The sequence below is a fragment of the Crocodylus siamensis genome, chromosome 14 (assembly GCF_052110815.1).
Source record: "Crocodylus siamensis isolate JL-2025a chromosome 14, ASM5211081v1, whole genome shotgun sequence".
Classification (NCBI taxonomy): domain Eukaryota; kingdom Metazoa; phylum Chordata; order Crocodylia; family Crocodylidae; genus Crocodylus; species Crocodylus siamensis.
In genome coordinates this window covers 23,567,722-23,585,716 of record NC_143408.1, presented here as the reverse complement: position 1 = coordinate 23,585,716, position 17,995 = coordinate 23,567,722, and the positions used below count along the sequence as shown (strand labels likewise).

Here is a 17,995-nt window from a genome sequence, read left to right as displayed (position 1 = left end):
ATCTGAACCAGAATAAGTTGAATGACAAGCGGGGGTGATGCAGGGCTGAATCAGAATGCAGCATTTTACCTGCACTTTGCACTTGTCTTATGTTGGCAAAAGCCACAGTGTGAGATCTGGGGAGACAGAGGCCCCAGATGTTAAAGAACAAAAATAAAACATGGAAACACTAAACCGGAGTACATTTTAACTGGAATTAATATTACCATTTCTGCTCTTTGTTGACTTTTTGCTCTCCATTTAGCTCAAGCAGTGTAAGTGTAGCTGTGTCCGTTCCCCTTTTTATGCAGCCAGGATGGGCTGGCACCCAAGCTCTAAAATCAAACACTTGCAAACTGTAAGGGAGGTCTGGCTCAGATGTCCTTATAAGCGTCATCATGGTCCTCCTGAAGTCAATAGAAAGACTCCTGTTAACTTCAGTAGGCTTTGGATCAGACCCATGACTTGATGAATCAGAAGGCCACATCCAGAAAGTCTCAAAGACTGGATCAAGATGCAGACTTTGCAGCTCAGCCCCATCAGTCGTTCCTGGACCCTTCAGCGGTGTCATTCTCATTTCCCACCTTGTTTCTGGCAAGACTGGGCTAAGACTGTTGTACAGGAAGGTGCGTTGGTCTCTGAGCAAACCAACCAAGCAAGAGCAATTCCAGCTGGAATCAGTTGTCTTAAAATGTTGCCATAGAAACATTTTTCATCTAAGGTTTTGCAATTTAAAAAAAAATGTTTTGAGGCCTTAAAACATCAGGGGAACCTATGGCAGCAGTGCACATCTGGGCACCCAAACCCCTTAGACTCCTTGCAAAATCCCAGCCTTATATTGGTACACGTTTTCACTTGGGGCAGAGCCCCCCAGGCAGTGCTGCTCCAATGGCTCCTCTTCTCCCCTTTCTTTTGCAGAACTCCCGTTACCAGACGTACCAACGGATGTGGAATTACATGTACTCAAAGCAGCCAAGCGTGTTTGTAAAGAGCACGGAGGAAGGGATCGCCAGGGTGCTGAATTCCAACTATGCCTTCCTGCTGGAGTCCACCATGAACGAGTATTACCGTCAGCGCAATTGCAACCTCACGCAGGTCGGGGGCCTTCTGGACACCAAGGGCTACGGGATTGGCATGCCAGTCGGTAGGCAGTGAAGAAAAATTATAGTCATTCTCAGCTGTCTGCAGAGGATCGGAGCATTTAAAAGGCAGAAACAGCTCTAGAACTGATGCCGCGTTTCGCTGATCTGCCTAGTGTCCCTTTCATTTCAGAGATGCCGTCAGGAAGAAAATCAAACGCATTTTAATTATTCATCTGCCTGCCCCCACATCATTTAAAATGATGTTTCCTATATATATTAAAAAAAAAAAAAGTGTGCATCTTATTTTTCTGCATTTGTGCTCTTTGTGTACTATGTTTCCTCTCATTCAGCGCTGGGAGTGAAACCAGGCAAGCTAGTTTCACTTTCTGCCTTGTCTTCCACCATAGTGCCTTAAAAGAGGCTGCCAACTCCATTGATTTTTATCACAAGCCTTTTGATGTTGGGTGTTTTTTGTAAGCCCCTGCTCCTGGAATCTTGCCTTTAATTGTCTTTTATAAGAAATAAAATGCCGTCAGTCATTGTGGTTGCAAAAAAAAAAAAGAAAAGAAAAGAAAACTAGAAAACATTGTCCCTAAAAGGTTCCAGCTCAAGACGGCAACTAAATGGTTTCCTATTTGCTATGCTGAAAGATCTCATGATTGTTAAGCCAGTCGTGTGATCTGGGTGCCGTGGAGGGGCTGCTTTTTGAATGCTTGCGGTTAACGATATTGAAGTAACAGTACTACTAGCTTCGGTGTGTGATTCTCATGCAGTAATGCAGCACTGGGCTCATTTGAATGGTTCATACTGCAAAGGAAGGTTTAACTCCCAGAGGAAATCCCAGGCTAACTGTATTTTGCTATTCCTATTATGTACTAGCCCTACATTTCAGGCCAGAGTTTGTCTTGAGAAACAGTGAAATTGCAGGGGATAAAGGGAGTTAGAGTCTGGCTCTCATTACACTGGTGCAGTCCCATTGAGTCACTCTATATTTACCATGCTGTAGCTCATCATCTGTCCTAGGTTTTCTCTCCAGTGCAAAATACAGGGACAGCAAGAGAGCATGAGACCTGAACCTGGCCTCCAGCGAGCGTTCGGGTTTGCCCGATGATTGGGTTCATTGGTGTTATTGACAAGGAGGGTTTTCTTCCCATCCTTTGCTCCACGCAGGAGCAAGGGCTGGAGTAAGATTAGACAGGCACAGGCAGCATGATGAGGGATTGGCCTGTGTGGCTCAAGGGAATGGGAATGAGATAGGGAGCTGCCCACTTGAATGCTAGCCAAGATGGCAGCAACTCAAAGTTTTCTCCCTTCTGATGCTGTTGGGTGGCCTGGGTCTGATTTCCATCGAGTCTTTGCTGGAGAAGCAAAATCACCACCTGCAATTAGAAGTCATTTGTCGGCAGGCTCCACTTGGATTTGAAGGTGCCTTGAAGAATGAACTCCCTTGTAGTCTCGTAGAGTCAGGGGGGGTGGCCCTCTCCTGCTTGGGCAGGTTGCCAGGGCCGTGTATGGAGGGTGGGAGGGATGGAAAGACATCCCAGCTGTCCCTTCATCTCCCTTTTGGCTTTTACAGGCTCCATCTTCCGTGATGAGTTCGACCTGGCCATTCTCCAGCTGCAAGAAAACAACCGGCTAGAAATCCTGAAGCGCAAGTGGTGGGAAGGAGGCAGGTGTCCCAAAGAGGAAGACCACAGAGCCAAAGGTAAACCCCGACTCAGAGAGACAAGGCCACCCTCCTTCACACCAGCTCTCAGAATCGAGGCCATCGCACCTTCACATAGCAGAGCCCGATAACAAGGATGTAAAGCAGCAACATCATTATTGATTTGAGCAGGGTCGACTCCCAACCCAGATAGGAGTGATACCCGGCCTCCTGCCTGAGGAACAGCGGGGTTGTTGGTTTTTTTCCTTTTCTTCTGACTTAAGATTTCTTCCTTTCACAATGCAAGGAGAAAGCCAAACAGCTCTGCTGTGCCTCATGCTGTGTGTTTTTGCCTGGGGCAAAGAGAGTAGCAACAACCAAATGACAAATATTGGAGGCATATGGAGGGTAAATTATCTTCTAATGAATGTCCGCAACATTACATGAGAAACCAGACAGCTGAAGGGAATTGCATCCAAAGCCCGAGCCCCTTTAAGAGGAGACGGAGCTTTGTTGCAGGGCCATTGGTTAATGGGCCTAATTTAAAGCTCCTTCAGAACAGGAAAGGGGGAACAGGGACTTTATTAATAAAGCTCTAAAACTGAAGAGCAAATTCTTCTGGGTAATGCTATGCAAATTGCCATAAAAGCCACAGCATTAGGCTGCTGTCCCAGCGCTAGGAACACTTGCCAGGTTAAAGCAATTGCTGCATTTTTTTGGCAGTCACCCTAACCTTAGTGAGCATTTTTCTGAGAGGCTAAAAGGTTCCCTGGCTGAGAGAACAGCCTTTTGACCCTCCTGAGCCCAGGGGCCAAGAGCCAAGCAGACTTGTGATTGCTGTTTCATTTTCCTGGTAGATCAGTTGCAGGAGGTTTTTTTTCTTTATTTTCTTGGGGTTTTTTTTTCTTTTCCATTTTTTTGCTGTATGGCACAAGCTGGATGGACCACACATGGGCTTCAGCTGGCCAAGAAGCTCCCTCCATATGCTGCATCATTAGCAGAGAAAGCTGCTCTGTGCATGAGCCCATAGGAAAGGCTGCGAGTTGCTGGGAATTACAAGTGGGCCCTCAGATCTGGAGTGGCGTTTCAGGTTCCCTGGACCCAGGTTTCAGGGTCAACCAATTGCCCTTTCAAGAGAGAGAATGATCCAAAAATAAAGGCGGTGTCTGTAAGCGGGGGAGACCTTGGACATGGTTTCCAGGCAGGTCTGCAGGGTGCAAAGCAGCCCGGTACATCCCCTGGGCTAGCTCTGCCTGTCCCATGTGTGCAGTGAGCTCCCGGAGCTCCCCAGCATGTCAGCGCAGAGCTTGTGAGCCACGACCTCTCTGATCCCATCAGCTTATCAGAGCAGGCTGTAGCTGGATCACCACCACCATTCGCCCTCCCCTGCCGTCCCCCACCCCTGAATATACCAGGAGGAGAAAAGAGGCAACGAGGTGGCAGCCTTCACACCCCCAGGCTCCGTAGCTGGGTGGAAACAGGGGTGGGGAGCTGGGGAGCTCACAGTACAGGTGCTGCACAGCCAGGGCGGGGAGCTCCCCCTGCTCCCCCAGATCTGCCCTGGTCAGGGTACCTTCTGCATGACACTGCCTTGAGCCGTATAGATATAGCCTCCTTGTCTTTGTTCCCGCTCCATCAAGTGGGGCCTTTATCTCACCAGAAGATCACAAAGAGAAGCATGTTAGAGAACAGGAGTTGCTTGGATACTAGTGTCACGGGGGCCAGGATTGAACTGTAGGTAGGCAAATTAGACAAATGCTGTTTGCAAAATGCACCCTGTCATTTGGATCCAAAACCCCACCCTTGTGGGTAAGGCTGCTTGGAGCATTAATGCTTATAGTTCCAGTGTCCTTTCCGGCTTGCCTCAATGCCAGTGGTTCCAAACTAGAGGTTGTGACCCCATTTGGGGTCAGAAGCCATACCAAAATCCAGTGATAGCACTTGGGCTCAGACCAAAAGGGTTGTGACCTGGGATTTTTGGGAAAAAGACTGGGAACCGCATGTTATCACACCCTCTTCCCTCTCTCTCCTCTTGAGTTTTAGGCAAAAGACGTGTGGAGGAACAGGGATATGTCTAGACACTTTACTCTTGGCTTTGGCAGTTCTGTCCCATTGCAGATAGCCCCCCAGTTGCAGCAAAGGAGGCCTCTGCAAGGTGCTCAGATTTTCCCCAGTTACTTTAAAGATCGCATAATAAGTCATATTTTTAGCCACTTGCTTCCAGGCCTCTCTCGCTGAGAGTATTAGATTACCGGAGAGTCTCTGAGTGCCTTGTTGGACAGAAACAGCCACCCAGTGACTTGCGAGAGCACTAATTGCTTTATCTTGACATCCCAAATGCACGGGCGAGCTTCAAAGGGATGAAAATAAACTGATAAATTATTAAATGCGGTTACATTCCAGGGAGGGATGGAACACAGGAGTATTTTGCTCAGCAAACTCAGCAGAGAACAAACTTGGAACAGACCCCAAAGACTGAGCCCAGCATGAAGCTCCCAACATTTTCGGGAGCATTCCTGGCCTCTACCACTGGTGCGCTAACCATAGTTGTGTCCCTGCTCAGTGCCTCAGTTTACCCCAGCTGTGAAATGGGGGTGGTCACAACCAGCCCCCAGGAGCAACGTGAAGTAAATGAAAGCGTTTTAGGCACCCTGAAGAAAGGTGCTTTGGGGACGAGGGAGCGTTGTTTTAAATAGGAGCCTGGAGATCCTGATCCATTCGTGGGAGAGCCCTGGAGGTGAGGATGGCAGGGCCAAGGAGAGACTTGGGGCTTAAGTGCAGGAAGGTGGGGAGCATCCCTGAACCGAGTGTGGGGATGAGAAAACGAGGGGCATCTCCAATGATACCGGGCTGGGATCAGGCAAGGGTGAGGCCGTGCTCTGGGTTGTGAATTTGGGAGATGGAGGTGTGAGTTGAATTGGGTGGTGGTTACAAGATACATTTTATGTCCTGTAATTGCTGCCTTAGTGGAAACATCTCTCCCTGCAAAGGCCTGATTTACTGGGTGACTAGATCGCTCCAGAAACTCTGCCAAAAGAATGATGGAGAACAAGGGAGAAATGTGACCCTGTAAGTTTTAAACCAAAACAGGTCAGCGATTTACAAGGGTTTTGGTGAGGTTTTATATCGAAAAGCCATGCAGAGATTAAGTCAATAAATCATCGATTCTCACACTTTGATTTAATGTTACAGCAGAGGGAGGCAGATTTTATAGGTGTTCTGGCTGACTAATAGCTGCACACAATCACCGCAGCGTAAGGTGCTGCATGCTTCACGGTGATCAATTCAGCCCAGTCCACCAGGGACCAAAACCAGCACTTGGGTGAGTGAGAAGTCGTTTCCAGACACTGCAGACTGCTCTACAGACACAGGTCCCTGACCCTGATGTCAGCCCTGAAATGCTTGAACCAGCCAGCTTTGCTCTGCAGAGACACGAGAGGACAGGGCTAGCTGTTCCCACGTGATTTGCTGAAAGGAAGGAGTTAAGCTATAACTGAGGCCAAGAAGTTGGGAGGTTTCCCAGATGAATAAAGAATCAGGGCCAAAGTCTCAGCTGGTATAAACCAACATGCTTCCTCCAGACTTCAGTGAAGGGAGGCTGGGAATATGGCCACTGACTTCCACTGAACGAAATCAGCTGAGAATCCAACCCAATGATTTCAATGCAGTGTGGCCAGTTTACCCCAGCTGAAGATCTGGCCCTTAAAGCCAAATTAATTCCCTCGGAACGTGACTCCTGAAATCAGCATTTCAAATTCCAATCTTGGTTATGTCAGTGCAAATCCAGAGTAGCTCTTTGCCCGCAGAGCTACACCAGACTGCGCACGGTGGAGGATGAGGATGTCCCTTGCTGTGTGTCCAGCTAGCGCCCAGCAGAACCGGGCCCTTATCTTGATTGGAATATCTAAGTGCCACTGCAATATAAATAATTGTGATAGTTTTACATCAGCACTTTTAAATGCAATCAAAGTAACTTTTCCTGCTGCTGAACTCGCCTAATGCTCTTGTCTTCCTTACCTTTTCTCTTATTTCCATTTGCTGAGCTCAAAGCAACTGGAGCTAGGTGAATAGTATCTGAGCTTGCATCTTTTTCCTCTTCTCAGTTTGTATGTGGAGTGCTTTCCACGTCCCCGAGATGCTTTTTCTGGTTTGGAATTATTTGCTAAATCATCCTTTCTAGGAAAAACTGTTCACAGCCAGTGATTACAAGTCGCTCAGTATTTGCTGCTTGATCTGGGCTAGTTAATTTTGTTTGAATGGCGCAGGTTACATTGCATTTATTTTTGTCCCTGAATGGAATCACACAGTGATGATTAGCATCAAGTTCCCACGTGCTGATGAGCTCAGTACTCACTGTATCTTCCTCTCTGCTTGATTCCTTCCTTTTCTTTCAGGCTTGGGGATGGAGAACATTGGAGGAATCTTCGTAGTTCTCATATGTGGCCTCATCGTAGCAATTTTTATGGCAATGCTGGAGTTTTTATGGAGCCTCCGGCATGCTGAACAGTCAGAGGTAGGACTCGAAATGTCGTTGCTGTTGCAGGAACATCTACGTTCATGCTTATGAGGTGCTCAGGTACTGCACCAATGCAAAGATTGTTAAAAAAAAAAGAAAAGAAAAAAGTTGGATGGATCTGGGGCAGATGGGGGATCCAAGTTAGGTTCAGGCACTCTAGGCAGAGGGATGGAGACCGCATGAGGATTTCAGAGGCAACTGGTGAGGGCTAGCATCCATGAAAACTGTAAGTCCTTTTATCGGAGTCCAAAGCTTGTGAAGACCCTGTATGCAATTAGTAAGAAGGAGGTGGAAATCCCAGGGGCAGTTGGCATGGATCTAGAATGTATCTAAATTCCAGGCACAGTTGATCGAGTCTGGAACGCGTCTAGAACAAGTAAAGATCCCAGTTGTGGACCTTGGGGATCCCGAACATGAGAGCACCTTTGATGTGGACCGTGGGAGGCAGAATGAGTGAGGATTTCAATTAGTAGCATCTAGAACAGGTGGCAGACCCTGGGATCCCCAAACCGTTGAAGATCCCAAGCACCGGCCTTGGTATCTCCAGAATGGTTCAGCATCAGGATCCAGAATGGGTGCAGTTGTTGGAATCAGCCCCTTAATGTAGGGAGCAGTACCTGTTGGAAACCAGCCTCTTGCCTGTGTCTGCCTTCCAGGTGTCTGTGTGCCAGGAGATGGTGACAGAGCTGCGCAATATCATCCTCTGCAAGGACAGTTTCCACCCTCGTCGGAAGCGAGGGGGGATGATACGGACTCGCCCTGTTATTCCCGAGGAGCGCCGAGCCCGCAGCACAACCACGCTCAGCAATGGCAAGCTGTGCGGCGGAGGGGAACCCGACCCTCTGGCCCAAAGACTTGCACAAGAAGCTGCCCTGGTGGCTCGAGGCTGCACGCACATCCGGGTGTGCCCAGAGTGCCGGAGGTTCCAGGGCCTCCGGGCACGGCCGGCTCCCGGCTCGCCTGCACGAAGCGAAGAGAGCTTGGAGTGGGAGAAAACCACCAACAGCAGCGAACCCGAGTAGAGCGGGACGGGGGACGTGGGCAAGGCGGGCCGTGTTCCGTTTTACAGAACATGGACTTGTACAATGTGAAACTCGTTTTTAAATTAAAAGCAGTTACCCAGCTTCTCAAGACCGAGACAAAGGCTACGAACCAGGCCCAGCCAGAGACATTTTGGTACCTTACCCTATTTAAGAGGACATTGCTCCTACTGGAATGCTAATCAGCAGGAGGAAGATCCTCTGGTTGGCCTATCTTGAGCAGCTACCCCTCACCTTGAAACTCTGGGGTGGGGAGGAGGGACACTGAGGGCAATTCACATACCAGATCTGCTCCAATGTGGGGCAAGAGTCATTGTTGGAAATTCCCCATCCTAGGACAGAAGAAAGGACAATAATGCCATCTCTCCCAATCACATAGATTCAAAAAAGGATGTTCTCCAGAGGGGATGGGACAGGGCTATTTTTATTTGGGGCGGGGATGGGAAGGGAGGAGTAATCTATTTTATTTTATTTTTGGTACTTCAGGACCTAGGGTCTCCAGCGCACCAGATTTCAGGTGCTAAAATCTCCTTCCTTTGCAGTGATGTGGCAGGTAGGGTGAGGAAGAGCAGGATGGGACACAGCTCCCAAATAGCAGCAGTGGTTGAGATGAAAATCCAGTAGAGGAGTTATAAAAACGTATATATATATAGTGAAATGCCAAAAAAAACCAAAACCTACCAACACACACAGTGATCTCAAAGAGGCCTTGAAACGCCTGGAATTTCAGGGGTTCTGTGTCTTCTTCTTTTTTTTTTTTATTGGCGGGAGGAGGGGTTGGGGGGGTCTTCAGAAAAAGGCCAAATGGTGACAGGAGGGAGCTGAATGTGCTGCGGGACTCCCCACGCTCTCCTAGGAGCTCTGCCTTTTCCCACCTGCAGAGAGTGGTGCAGTCCCTGCGTCATGGTAGAAACAGGTGCCCAGCACGTTCCCTTCCTACAAACCCTTAGCGCTGTCCCCAGGCTCAAAGGCACGCCTGTCTGTGACCTCTCTGAAATCTAAGGGTTTCCTTGCTACCGAATGTCCTTGAATGAGGACGTGGGTCGGGGGTTCGGTGGGGAAAATTAGCTGGGGGTCTCGGGTGAGAACGTCGTTGCTGCCGTAGCAGCAGCTTGCCCTCTGCTTTGGTACACAATGTGAGTTTTACATTGAAGAGTTTGATTTTTCTGATTGAAAAACAAAATTCTATGCAATTTCTGATTGTAAAATAAGAGGGGAAAAGAAAACAAGGCAAGAGGCAAGGGGGATAAACACAAACCTTTGAGCAAAGGTATAACCTGTTCTCAGATTGTTTTCTTTCCTGTTTTTTTTTCCTTTTTTTTTTTTTTGTTTGTCTTGAATGTACTGAAATAAAAGATGTCCTTGTATAATTATGATTTTTCTCCCCCCCACCCCGCATTCAAGTCATAAAGCAGCTTGACCCCCCACTAAGTGCTCAAGGGTGAAGGCCAGTAGCACCCCTGGGAGGAGCCGAGAGGAGGTGTGAGCCCAGTCTGTCCACTCTGCAGCGTGGAGGCACTTTGGCCTCTGCAGACCTCTAGCTACTACAGTAAGACCTAAAACTCTGTTGTTGTCATTGTCTGTAATCGTTGCAGATGAAAACAAGAGAAGAAGGACAGCCCTTGGTCACTTAGGAAGGAACACCACCGCAGTCCCTTGGGGCCCAGTCTGCTGCAAGATCTGAACAATGCAAGCTACGGCCTCTTTTAGACGCAGGGTTCACTATTGCAGAGCAGACCGATGGCTCATCTAATCCAGCGGCTTGTCTCTACCACACGCTCCACAGGAGGATACAAGGATATGCACAGATACCGCAGGGATGGGCTCTTTGGATCGGGACTGTATCCTGAAGTACCCCAAATGTAGTAGGTGGTGTGTGAAGGAGGAGTAGCCCCTGTCCTGGGTGAAGTTCTTTGCCCTGGGTTATGAAGGTGGTCACTTTAGAGAATGACAACGGTCATCTCTGGCCTTAATATCTGTTAAGTCTATAAAGAGCTCACGTTCCTGGAAGAGGAAAGGATTGGAAGAGGAGGTGAAACCTAGGGGTAGGACGTCAGGTGAGGACTAGCCACAGCTGAAAGATCCAGTGTGTCAGTCACGTAGGGCAGATCCTCAGGTGGTGTGACTCAGGACAGTGTTGCCTTCAAGAGAAAAATGCCCATTTACACTCCTGAGGATTTGGTCTCTAATGTTTTGGTTGGAATCAGAAGATGATTCTCAAGTACCCCACAGCCATGCCACAGACGGCCAGTTAATTGCTGGCATCAGAGATGTGGGGCTTTGGGGGCCTCAATGAGACGAGGAGAGAGGTTTTGTGGAGCAACAGAAGTGTGTTTCATGCATAGGAAATAGCAGAGGAGAGGCAAGGGTGCAGGGCTAGCAGGCACCTTTGGCCAGGCAGTGGGGAATAGTGGAAGGAGATTGGAAATGTGGAAAGAGATAGACAGTTGTAGGTGTATTGACCCCTAGAGGAAGGTTTCTCCCCAACTCCACCTGGTAGTAGTTGCCTTATACCCTGAATGGAAAAGCCCAAAGCCTGCCTGAGCCTAATGCTTATTGGGCCTCTCATTGGGGCATACCAGCTCCTAGAGCTCATGGCCCAAGACTTAGGCGCAAGTCTGTCGTAAGGCTCTGCCTCACAAAACAAGACAGCGTCATTGCTCTGCCCCTGCTTGGAAAAAGGAGTGTGTTATTTTTGGTTTGACAACCGTGGGCAGATTGTTTCGAACCAGGTAGCTAGCACGGGTCCGGGAAATAACACAGTCCCTCTCTACATAGGCTGCAAAAGCCATGCTAATCATGTGCTTCAGCAGCATTGCAGCCAGCCGGGGTTTGCTCCACATGTTCTGATCAACATGGGGGGAAATAGGCTAGATCCTCAGCTTTGATCTATAGCTCTAAGTATATCAAGGGAGTCAGAGCCCCCTTCCACCAGCTGAAAGTTTGGCCTGGAGCATTAATATCTAGCTAGACTCCCAGGGACAGATCTTGTAGGGTTGTCAGCGGACTCAGCCGCATGGAAGGCAGTCGTGCTAGTCCGATCGCTACCCGCTGAGATTCGGGCCCTGGGAGTTTAAGGATAAACACTGGTGCCTCTCACACAGTTCCCACTGCATAATTCACCAGGGTATCCTGTGTTCCTGACAACAGCACTGGTGACATCTGAGCATGCCTGTGTTTTGTTTAAAGGCCGACATGTTTTAACAAGCAGCGGGAAATATTCATCAAAAGAAACTTGCTTTTTAAAATTTATTTACAGATTAGCAGAAGACAAAGCTCCCATGAATCATTTATCACCTCTGCTTTTTTTTTTCTTCCCCCTTCACCGCAGTGAAGAAAGAGGGAGCTTGACAACCCCAGACCCTATCACTGCTCCGAGGATCTCCTAGTCATTTGCTCAGGCTGAGGACAGGAGGAAAAACAAATCAGTGGGTTTCTCCTTCCATTTGTCTTCACTTTTTATCTCTTTGTCATTGGCTTCCTCTTTCCATGCTGTATTTTATATCTGTTTCTGTAAATTAAGGAGGTTTTTCATGTCTGTCTGTCTCCTTCTCTCCCCCGCTTTTTTCCTTTTTTTTCTTTGTTTTGTTCTTGCTTTGTTTTTGCTTTGATTGAATTATTTACAATAAAAACAAGAATTAAATGTTGCGGTATTCATGGATGGGTCAAAACTACTTTGGTCTGAATGCCCCTGCCAGGTGTTTCTACCTGGACACATGGAAGACTGAGCGCACATGTACACACACACACGCACACAATTTTACATACCCACCTCTTTCTCCCCTCAACTCTTTGTTCATCCCCCCCTTCTCCGGGGTGGTGCTTTGGTGGCCTTTCTCATTTGACCAACTGCACTAACATGCTAATGAAGTTAGAGATTTGGGGCAGTTTGCCATCCAAAATGCACTTTCCCAGAATAGTCATCTCTTGATAAAACGGGGTAATTCTAGTAAGATATCTCTGCAGAGTCCGCTGGGAGGCCAAGATTAGATCAATTAAAATATAATACTTAGCTTTATCCCTTTTAATTGTTTTGCCTAGGGCCCCTGCTGCCCCATCCATTACAGGATCCTCACTGCAGTGCCCAGGAGGTATGTAAACGGAGCGTTCTCTTACCTAAATTCCTCTGGCAACTTTTCTCCTGTGTTAATATGAGATTTCTCATCTTGAGGATTGGCCAAGCTCGACTCCATTATTGGTTAGGTGAGATTCTAATATGATAATAAGCGAAGTCCTGGGATCGCATTTGTGATGAATGTTTTATTAGTTTTGAAGTCCAGGTAGTTTAATTTTCATTTGACGCTAAAGAGAGATTTTTCCTCTGAAGTCCAGACTGAATAACTGTGGGAGGTGAGTGGGTAGAGACAAGAGGCTGAAACCTTTTCAGGCCTCGCCTGGGGGCACTGGCTGAACTGGATGGCCTCATTAAAGCACAAGAGAGTCGTTTTGTGGCTTGCAAGCCAGGGGAGAGATGGAAAAGGGGGAGAGAAACTGAAAATGGTGAAAAGGAGGGATTGATCCTGTTGAAGATGCCACTGTTTATGTGAGGATAGCAAGGAAGCCTTTTGTCATTGTTTCAGAGGCCAAGAACTGTCTTTACTGGTTGTACAGGGAGGGGTGGCACTCCACAGGAACTGGGGCAGCCCTTTATATGTGACCAGGCAGTCATCTCCCTTGTAATTACAGATGAGAGCTCCTGGGGTAGAGAAAGGACATGCAAGAGGACTTAATATTCCAGTTGGGTACAAGACCTGGCTGGGAAGACCTGCCATGTTGGTAGCTACAGAAGCTCTCTGAAGTAGGGTCCTGTGGGGCAATTGGGGCGCGTTCACCCATTTTCAAAGGGACTGGACTGTGTTTTTGCTTGAACAATCAAAGCATCTCTTGGAGAAGGAGGGAAACGGTGCAGCTGGCTGGTGAGTTGGCCTGCAGGCTTCTGTAAGCACAGAGGAACAGAGGCAGGGTTCAGCATTGGGCTCGGGGAGCCCCTTTTCATAGTTTCATAGTTCCTAGGGTCGGAAGGGACCTGAGCAGATCATCTAGTCTGACCCCCTGCCCTGGCAGAAAAGAGTACTGGGGTCAAACGACCCCAGCAAGGTGTTCATCTAACCTCCTCTTAAACACCCCCAGGGTGGGAGCCTGCACCATTTCCCTTGGAAGCTGGTTCCAGACCCTAGCCGCCCTGACCGCGAAGTCGCGCCTCCTGATATCTAGCCTAAACCTACCTCTTCCAGCTTGTGACCGTTATTCCTGGTCACTCCTGGCGGTGCTCGGGGGAACAGGGACTCCCTCAGTGTCTGCTGGTCCCCCTTGACTAGTTTGTAACAGGCCACGAGATCCCCCTCAGCCTTCTCGTGTGGAGGCTGAACAGGTTCAGGTCCCGTCGCCTCTCCTCGTAGGGCCTGCCCTGCTGCCCCCCGATCGTGCGAGTGGCCTCCTCTGGACCCTCTCCATGCTGTCCACATCCCTCCTGAAGTGCGGTGCCCAGAACTGGACGCAGTACTCCAGCTGCGGCCTGACCAGTGCCGCATAGAGGGGGAGGATCACCCCCCTGGACCTGCTTGAGATGCATCTGTGGATGCATGCCAAGGTGCGGTTGGCCTTCCTGACTGCCTCTCCACACTGCCGGCCCATGTTCATCCTGGAGTCAATGATGACCCCCAGATCCCTTTCCGCCTCCGTGCTGACAAGAGGGGAGTTCCCCAACCTGTAGGTATGGTGCCGGTTGTTCCTCCCGAGGTGCAGCACCTTGCACTTGTCTGTGTTGAAACCCATCCTATTCTCGTCCGCCCACCCTTGTAACCTGTCTAGGTCTGATTGTAGCCTGCTGCATCCTTCCAGTGTGCCCATGTCCCCCCACATCTTAGTGTCATCAGCAAATTTGAACAGGTGCTTTTTACCCCCTCGTCCAAGTCCCTGATGAAGATGTTGAGCAGTGCGGGCCCGAGGACCGAGCCCTGGGAGACCTCACTGCCCACGTCCTTCCAGGTTGAGAAGGACCCATCCACTACCACCCTCTGGGTGCGGCCCTCCAGCCAGTTGGCGACACATCTGACTGTGTGGGTGTCTACACCACAGCCCCCCAGTTTCTTAATGAGAACAGGGTGAGAGACAGTGGGTTTCCCATAAGGAAGAATGAAAAAGACCTGTTCACATAGAAAAAGCAGCCCTCTGCCTGCTTTCATTCTGTCTTGCTCTTCTAATGATCACCTGTCGCTGACCTTCTATACCACAATGTGGACAGGACTTTGGGTCCAGCTTCTCCTTGGGTTTTACATAGGCATGGACTCCAGTGGAGTGGCAATGGTTTGTGGTATTGGTACAGGCACGGGTCTGAATCTAAGCTCAAACTGGCGCCAATCAAGAGCAGCGCCAGGGAAGCATATGGAGTTACTCGAGTATCAAAGCAGTGCAAGGTAAAGGCAGGATTGCCCTTCAATGTGCAAAAGTCCAACAGATGCTGCAAAAGAAATACGGGGTGAAGAATGACATATATTGAATGCAAAGATGCTACTGTTAGGCTGGGCACCATCTAAATGGGGGCAGGCACCATTGTTTTAATTGGAGGAGGAGCTAGACTGACATAGAGCTTGTAAAGCTGAGGACAAGGGTGGTATAAACACCTGCTTACCAGACTATAAAGCACCCCAAACACTGGAAATGCCGTTCTGTTTGCGTGGTCGCAGCCCGGTGGAAAATACAGAGCTGAGCTCATCACGGTACAAAGGAGCAGCGATGAAGTCAGTATAAATAGGCTCCTCCTGTACTGGATGCCGCTGTGTAAAATCCAGCCCTGTATCACTTGGATCGGTGTAAGGGACAGGTCTATACATCTTGTGGGGAGATTTGTCAAGCGGGAATGTGCTCTGCTCTGATTGAATTAATAGTCCGTTTTACAGCAAAAATATTGCTCCTCTTTGTCTCAGAGGACTTTCCAAACTACAACCGGGAATTGACTGATCCACTTGTGATGTGTAGCTGCCTCTGAGGTGAGACACTGCAGCCATTAATAGTGCCAAGTGCAACCAGAAAATCAGCTTCCTAGAAGATCTGCTGAAAGGACGTCAGTAATGAATGTGAAGGCAGCTATCTTAATTAGGCAAATGCGCTCCTTTCCTCTTCATGCTCCAGCACTGTGCTTACTAGCACAGCTGTCAGTCCGCTACTACCCAACTGCCAATGGCCAACTGTAAAAGATTAATGATTATGTATTTTCCATATGGGTTTTCATATCGCCCTCATCACTGAGTTATCTCCCTGTGGTATAAAGTACGTATCCAAATACTCATGTTGAATGGCAGCATCCTTTGCAATGTGATGAGCCACAGCTCCAGTATTAAAACAGGGAGGCTTAATATTTACATTGCACTGTTTATGCTGCTCATCGTAGGCATGTTTCTGGGCTTGATTAAGGAGAATAGGGCAGTTGGTTTCCACGCGATTTCTGCTCGGTTTTCTCTTCTGTTTCATGTGTGCTGACCTAAGGCTGCAAGGGGAGGCTTGTTAAAATTGTCCCTGGAATTTAAAGGTAATGTTAACAGAGTCACTTCTGCCCGGTTTAGGCCGTTGTGAATAACTGGCTTGCAGATCCCTGCTGCTCCAAATCAGTGGGGATTGCAGTGGATCTATTTTGATTCACACCCACTGAAGATCTAGTCAAATGTACATTAGAGAGCCAAGCTGAAATGGAGCATAACAAGGGTTTAACACTTAGTTGGCACATCTATACAAGACATTACCTGTGGAGTGGACTAAATAGCTATGTACTAAATGTTGCACGACTACACGTGCACCCCTATTAGGTTGGAGTAAGCTAATCTACTCCACGGCAGGATAGTACTTGTAAATAGAAGTAGTATCTGGCTGTAGAGTTTTTTTACTCCGCTCCCCTTGCTGGCTGGGGCATGAGGGGGCTTCAGTGCAGGGCCTGCTTGCCAGCTAACCCCACACTGAAGCACCCTTGTGCCCCAGCCAGCCCCTCCACAGCACATTGGGCCAGGGGGAGCAGCCCTGGGTCGGCAGGCTGACCCCCCAGGTCCCGTGCCAGCAGGGCTGCTCCAACCCAGCTCGGCGTGCTGCAGTCCTGGGTGCACGTGGAGACACTGCAGCTGGGAGCAAATAAGCTCCAGAGTTTATTCATCTCACATTAATAGCACGTGTAGACACACCCAGTGTGGGCTAGGGCCTCTAATGAAGTAAGTAGCAGATTCACTAACCACAGGGGAGTTATCCTAGTTTATACCAACTAAGGACAGCCCCTTAAACTCCACAGTCCCCCTCCCAGCCCCTCCAAAAAACCAAAAAGGTAGTGTTGCTTCCGTGCCCAAAATGCGAATACTTCAAGTCTCACATCAGCCCTCACCTCAACTCCCAGGTCCTGTTGATGAGTTTATTCCTTTTGGCTTCTCAGACTAGGTCTTGCTGAGCTGAGTTGTGAAGTAATTTATTTCTAAGCCAAAAGCAAATGCAAATGAGCGTGTGTGGGAGGGAGACTACTGTTATTCCCAGGTGAGTATTAAGATGACTGATTTGTCTGCCTCAAACCAATTGTTCTTCCAGAGTTTACAGTAAACGGCCCTAGCACGGTTGTGAGTGCAGTCACAGAAGATGCTCTGATTATTGCTTGCAGAACTAAGCTGGGACAACTAGATGAACACACAGCCTCTGGTATTACTGCTGTGCCATTTGTCAGCCACGGCAGGTTTAGTCTGCAAGCAGCTTAAACGGAGGTCACAATGTGGTAAGGATTCTGAAACCCAGCAATGCTACTAAGCACTGGTGTAGCCTGGGTCCTGGTGTGATAACGCTTTCTCCCATTAAGAGGCCTATTTCAGATGGTGATGGGATGGGGCTGCGGAGGTGAGTGGGTAAACAAAATGCATATTCCGGTGTCAAGTTAAGACGGGAAGGAAAGGTGGAGGTTCGTTAAGACCCGTCTACATCAGGAAATCAACTTGCATAGTTGTGGGGTAACTATTGCATTATGGATGTCGTGGTATCTCTTTCCCCCAATGTGGACAATACATTCTGGAAGAGAGTAATTGCTCTGGAGTGAAGCCATTTTATCCCCGAGTAGCGCGCCCACATGGAGGAGTTATACCAGAAAAGAATCACTGTGCCAGTTATTCCTCCGGAGCCATGCTGGCCAATTTTTCTGGCCTGTCAAAATCCCAAACAACAATCACTTCCCCATAGCTTCCCATAACCCCTGATGGAGCTGGGGTCAGAGAAGGGTGCTGGCTGCTTTCTGCTGGATTCCCTTCCAGCTCAAACCTGTGGGGTAAAACAATATGAGCTAATGCTGATCACATTAGCATTAAGAGAAGCAGGCTCCTTTTCTGTACCGTCCCAGCTCCCACATCTATTGCACCGTTCAAAGAGGGAGGTGGCCACCGCTGCGGCAGGAGCAAGGAGTGAGCATAACCCATTTATTCCGAGCTGCTGCACAGTTGATGGCTGGCAGCCGTGGGGAAGCCGGAGTAAATTAAAGCCTGTCAAGGGGCTGTTGTAATTTATACCAGGGGCTCAGAGCTGGTTCCTAAAGCAGCCCAGAATCCTTGAGGGAGAAGCCTTGCCAGCCTGTGGACACACTGTCCTCAGCAGCACCACTGACTTGTAGGGATTGAAACTGTTTGTGCAACCTCTTTGTGCCTCAGTTTCCCCACCGATGGAACAGGGATGCTGCCTACTTTAAGGAGGAAGTGGTGCGAAGAGGCTGGGGCACTGGGTGGGG

The 17,995-nt window shown here is 48.8% G+C and overlaps 1 protein-coding gene across 1 annotated transcript in view; it reads left to right on the top strand.

The window, feature by feature from the left end:
• The window catches only part of GRIK4 (glutamate ionotropic receptor kainate type subunit 4), a 285,803-nt gene extending 273,985 nt beyond the window's left edge, over positions 1-11,818 (top strand). The window contains exons 17-20 of the mRNA XM_090027057.1: positions 898-1,123; positions 2,638-2,766; positions 7,101-7,219; positions 7,879-11,818. Coding sequence (XP_089883183.1) covers positions 898-1,123; positions 2,638-2,766; positions 7,101-7,219; positions 7,879-8,244 — 840 coding nt within the window. The 3' untranslated portion in view covers positions 8,245-11,818. The remainder of the gene's footprint in view (positions 1-897; positions 1,124-2,637; positions 2,767-7,100; positions 7,220-7,878) is intronic.
• Positions 11,819-17,995: the final 6,177 nt, after the last annotated feature.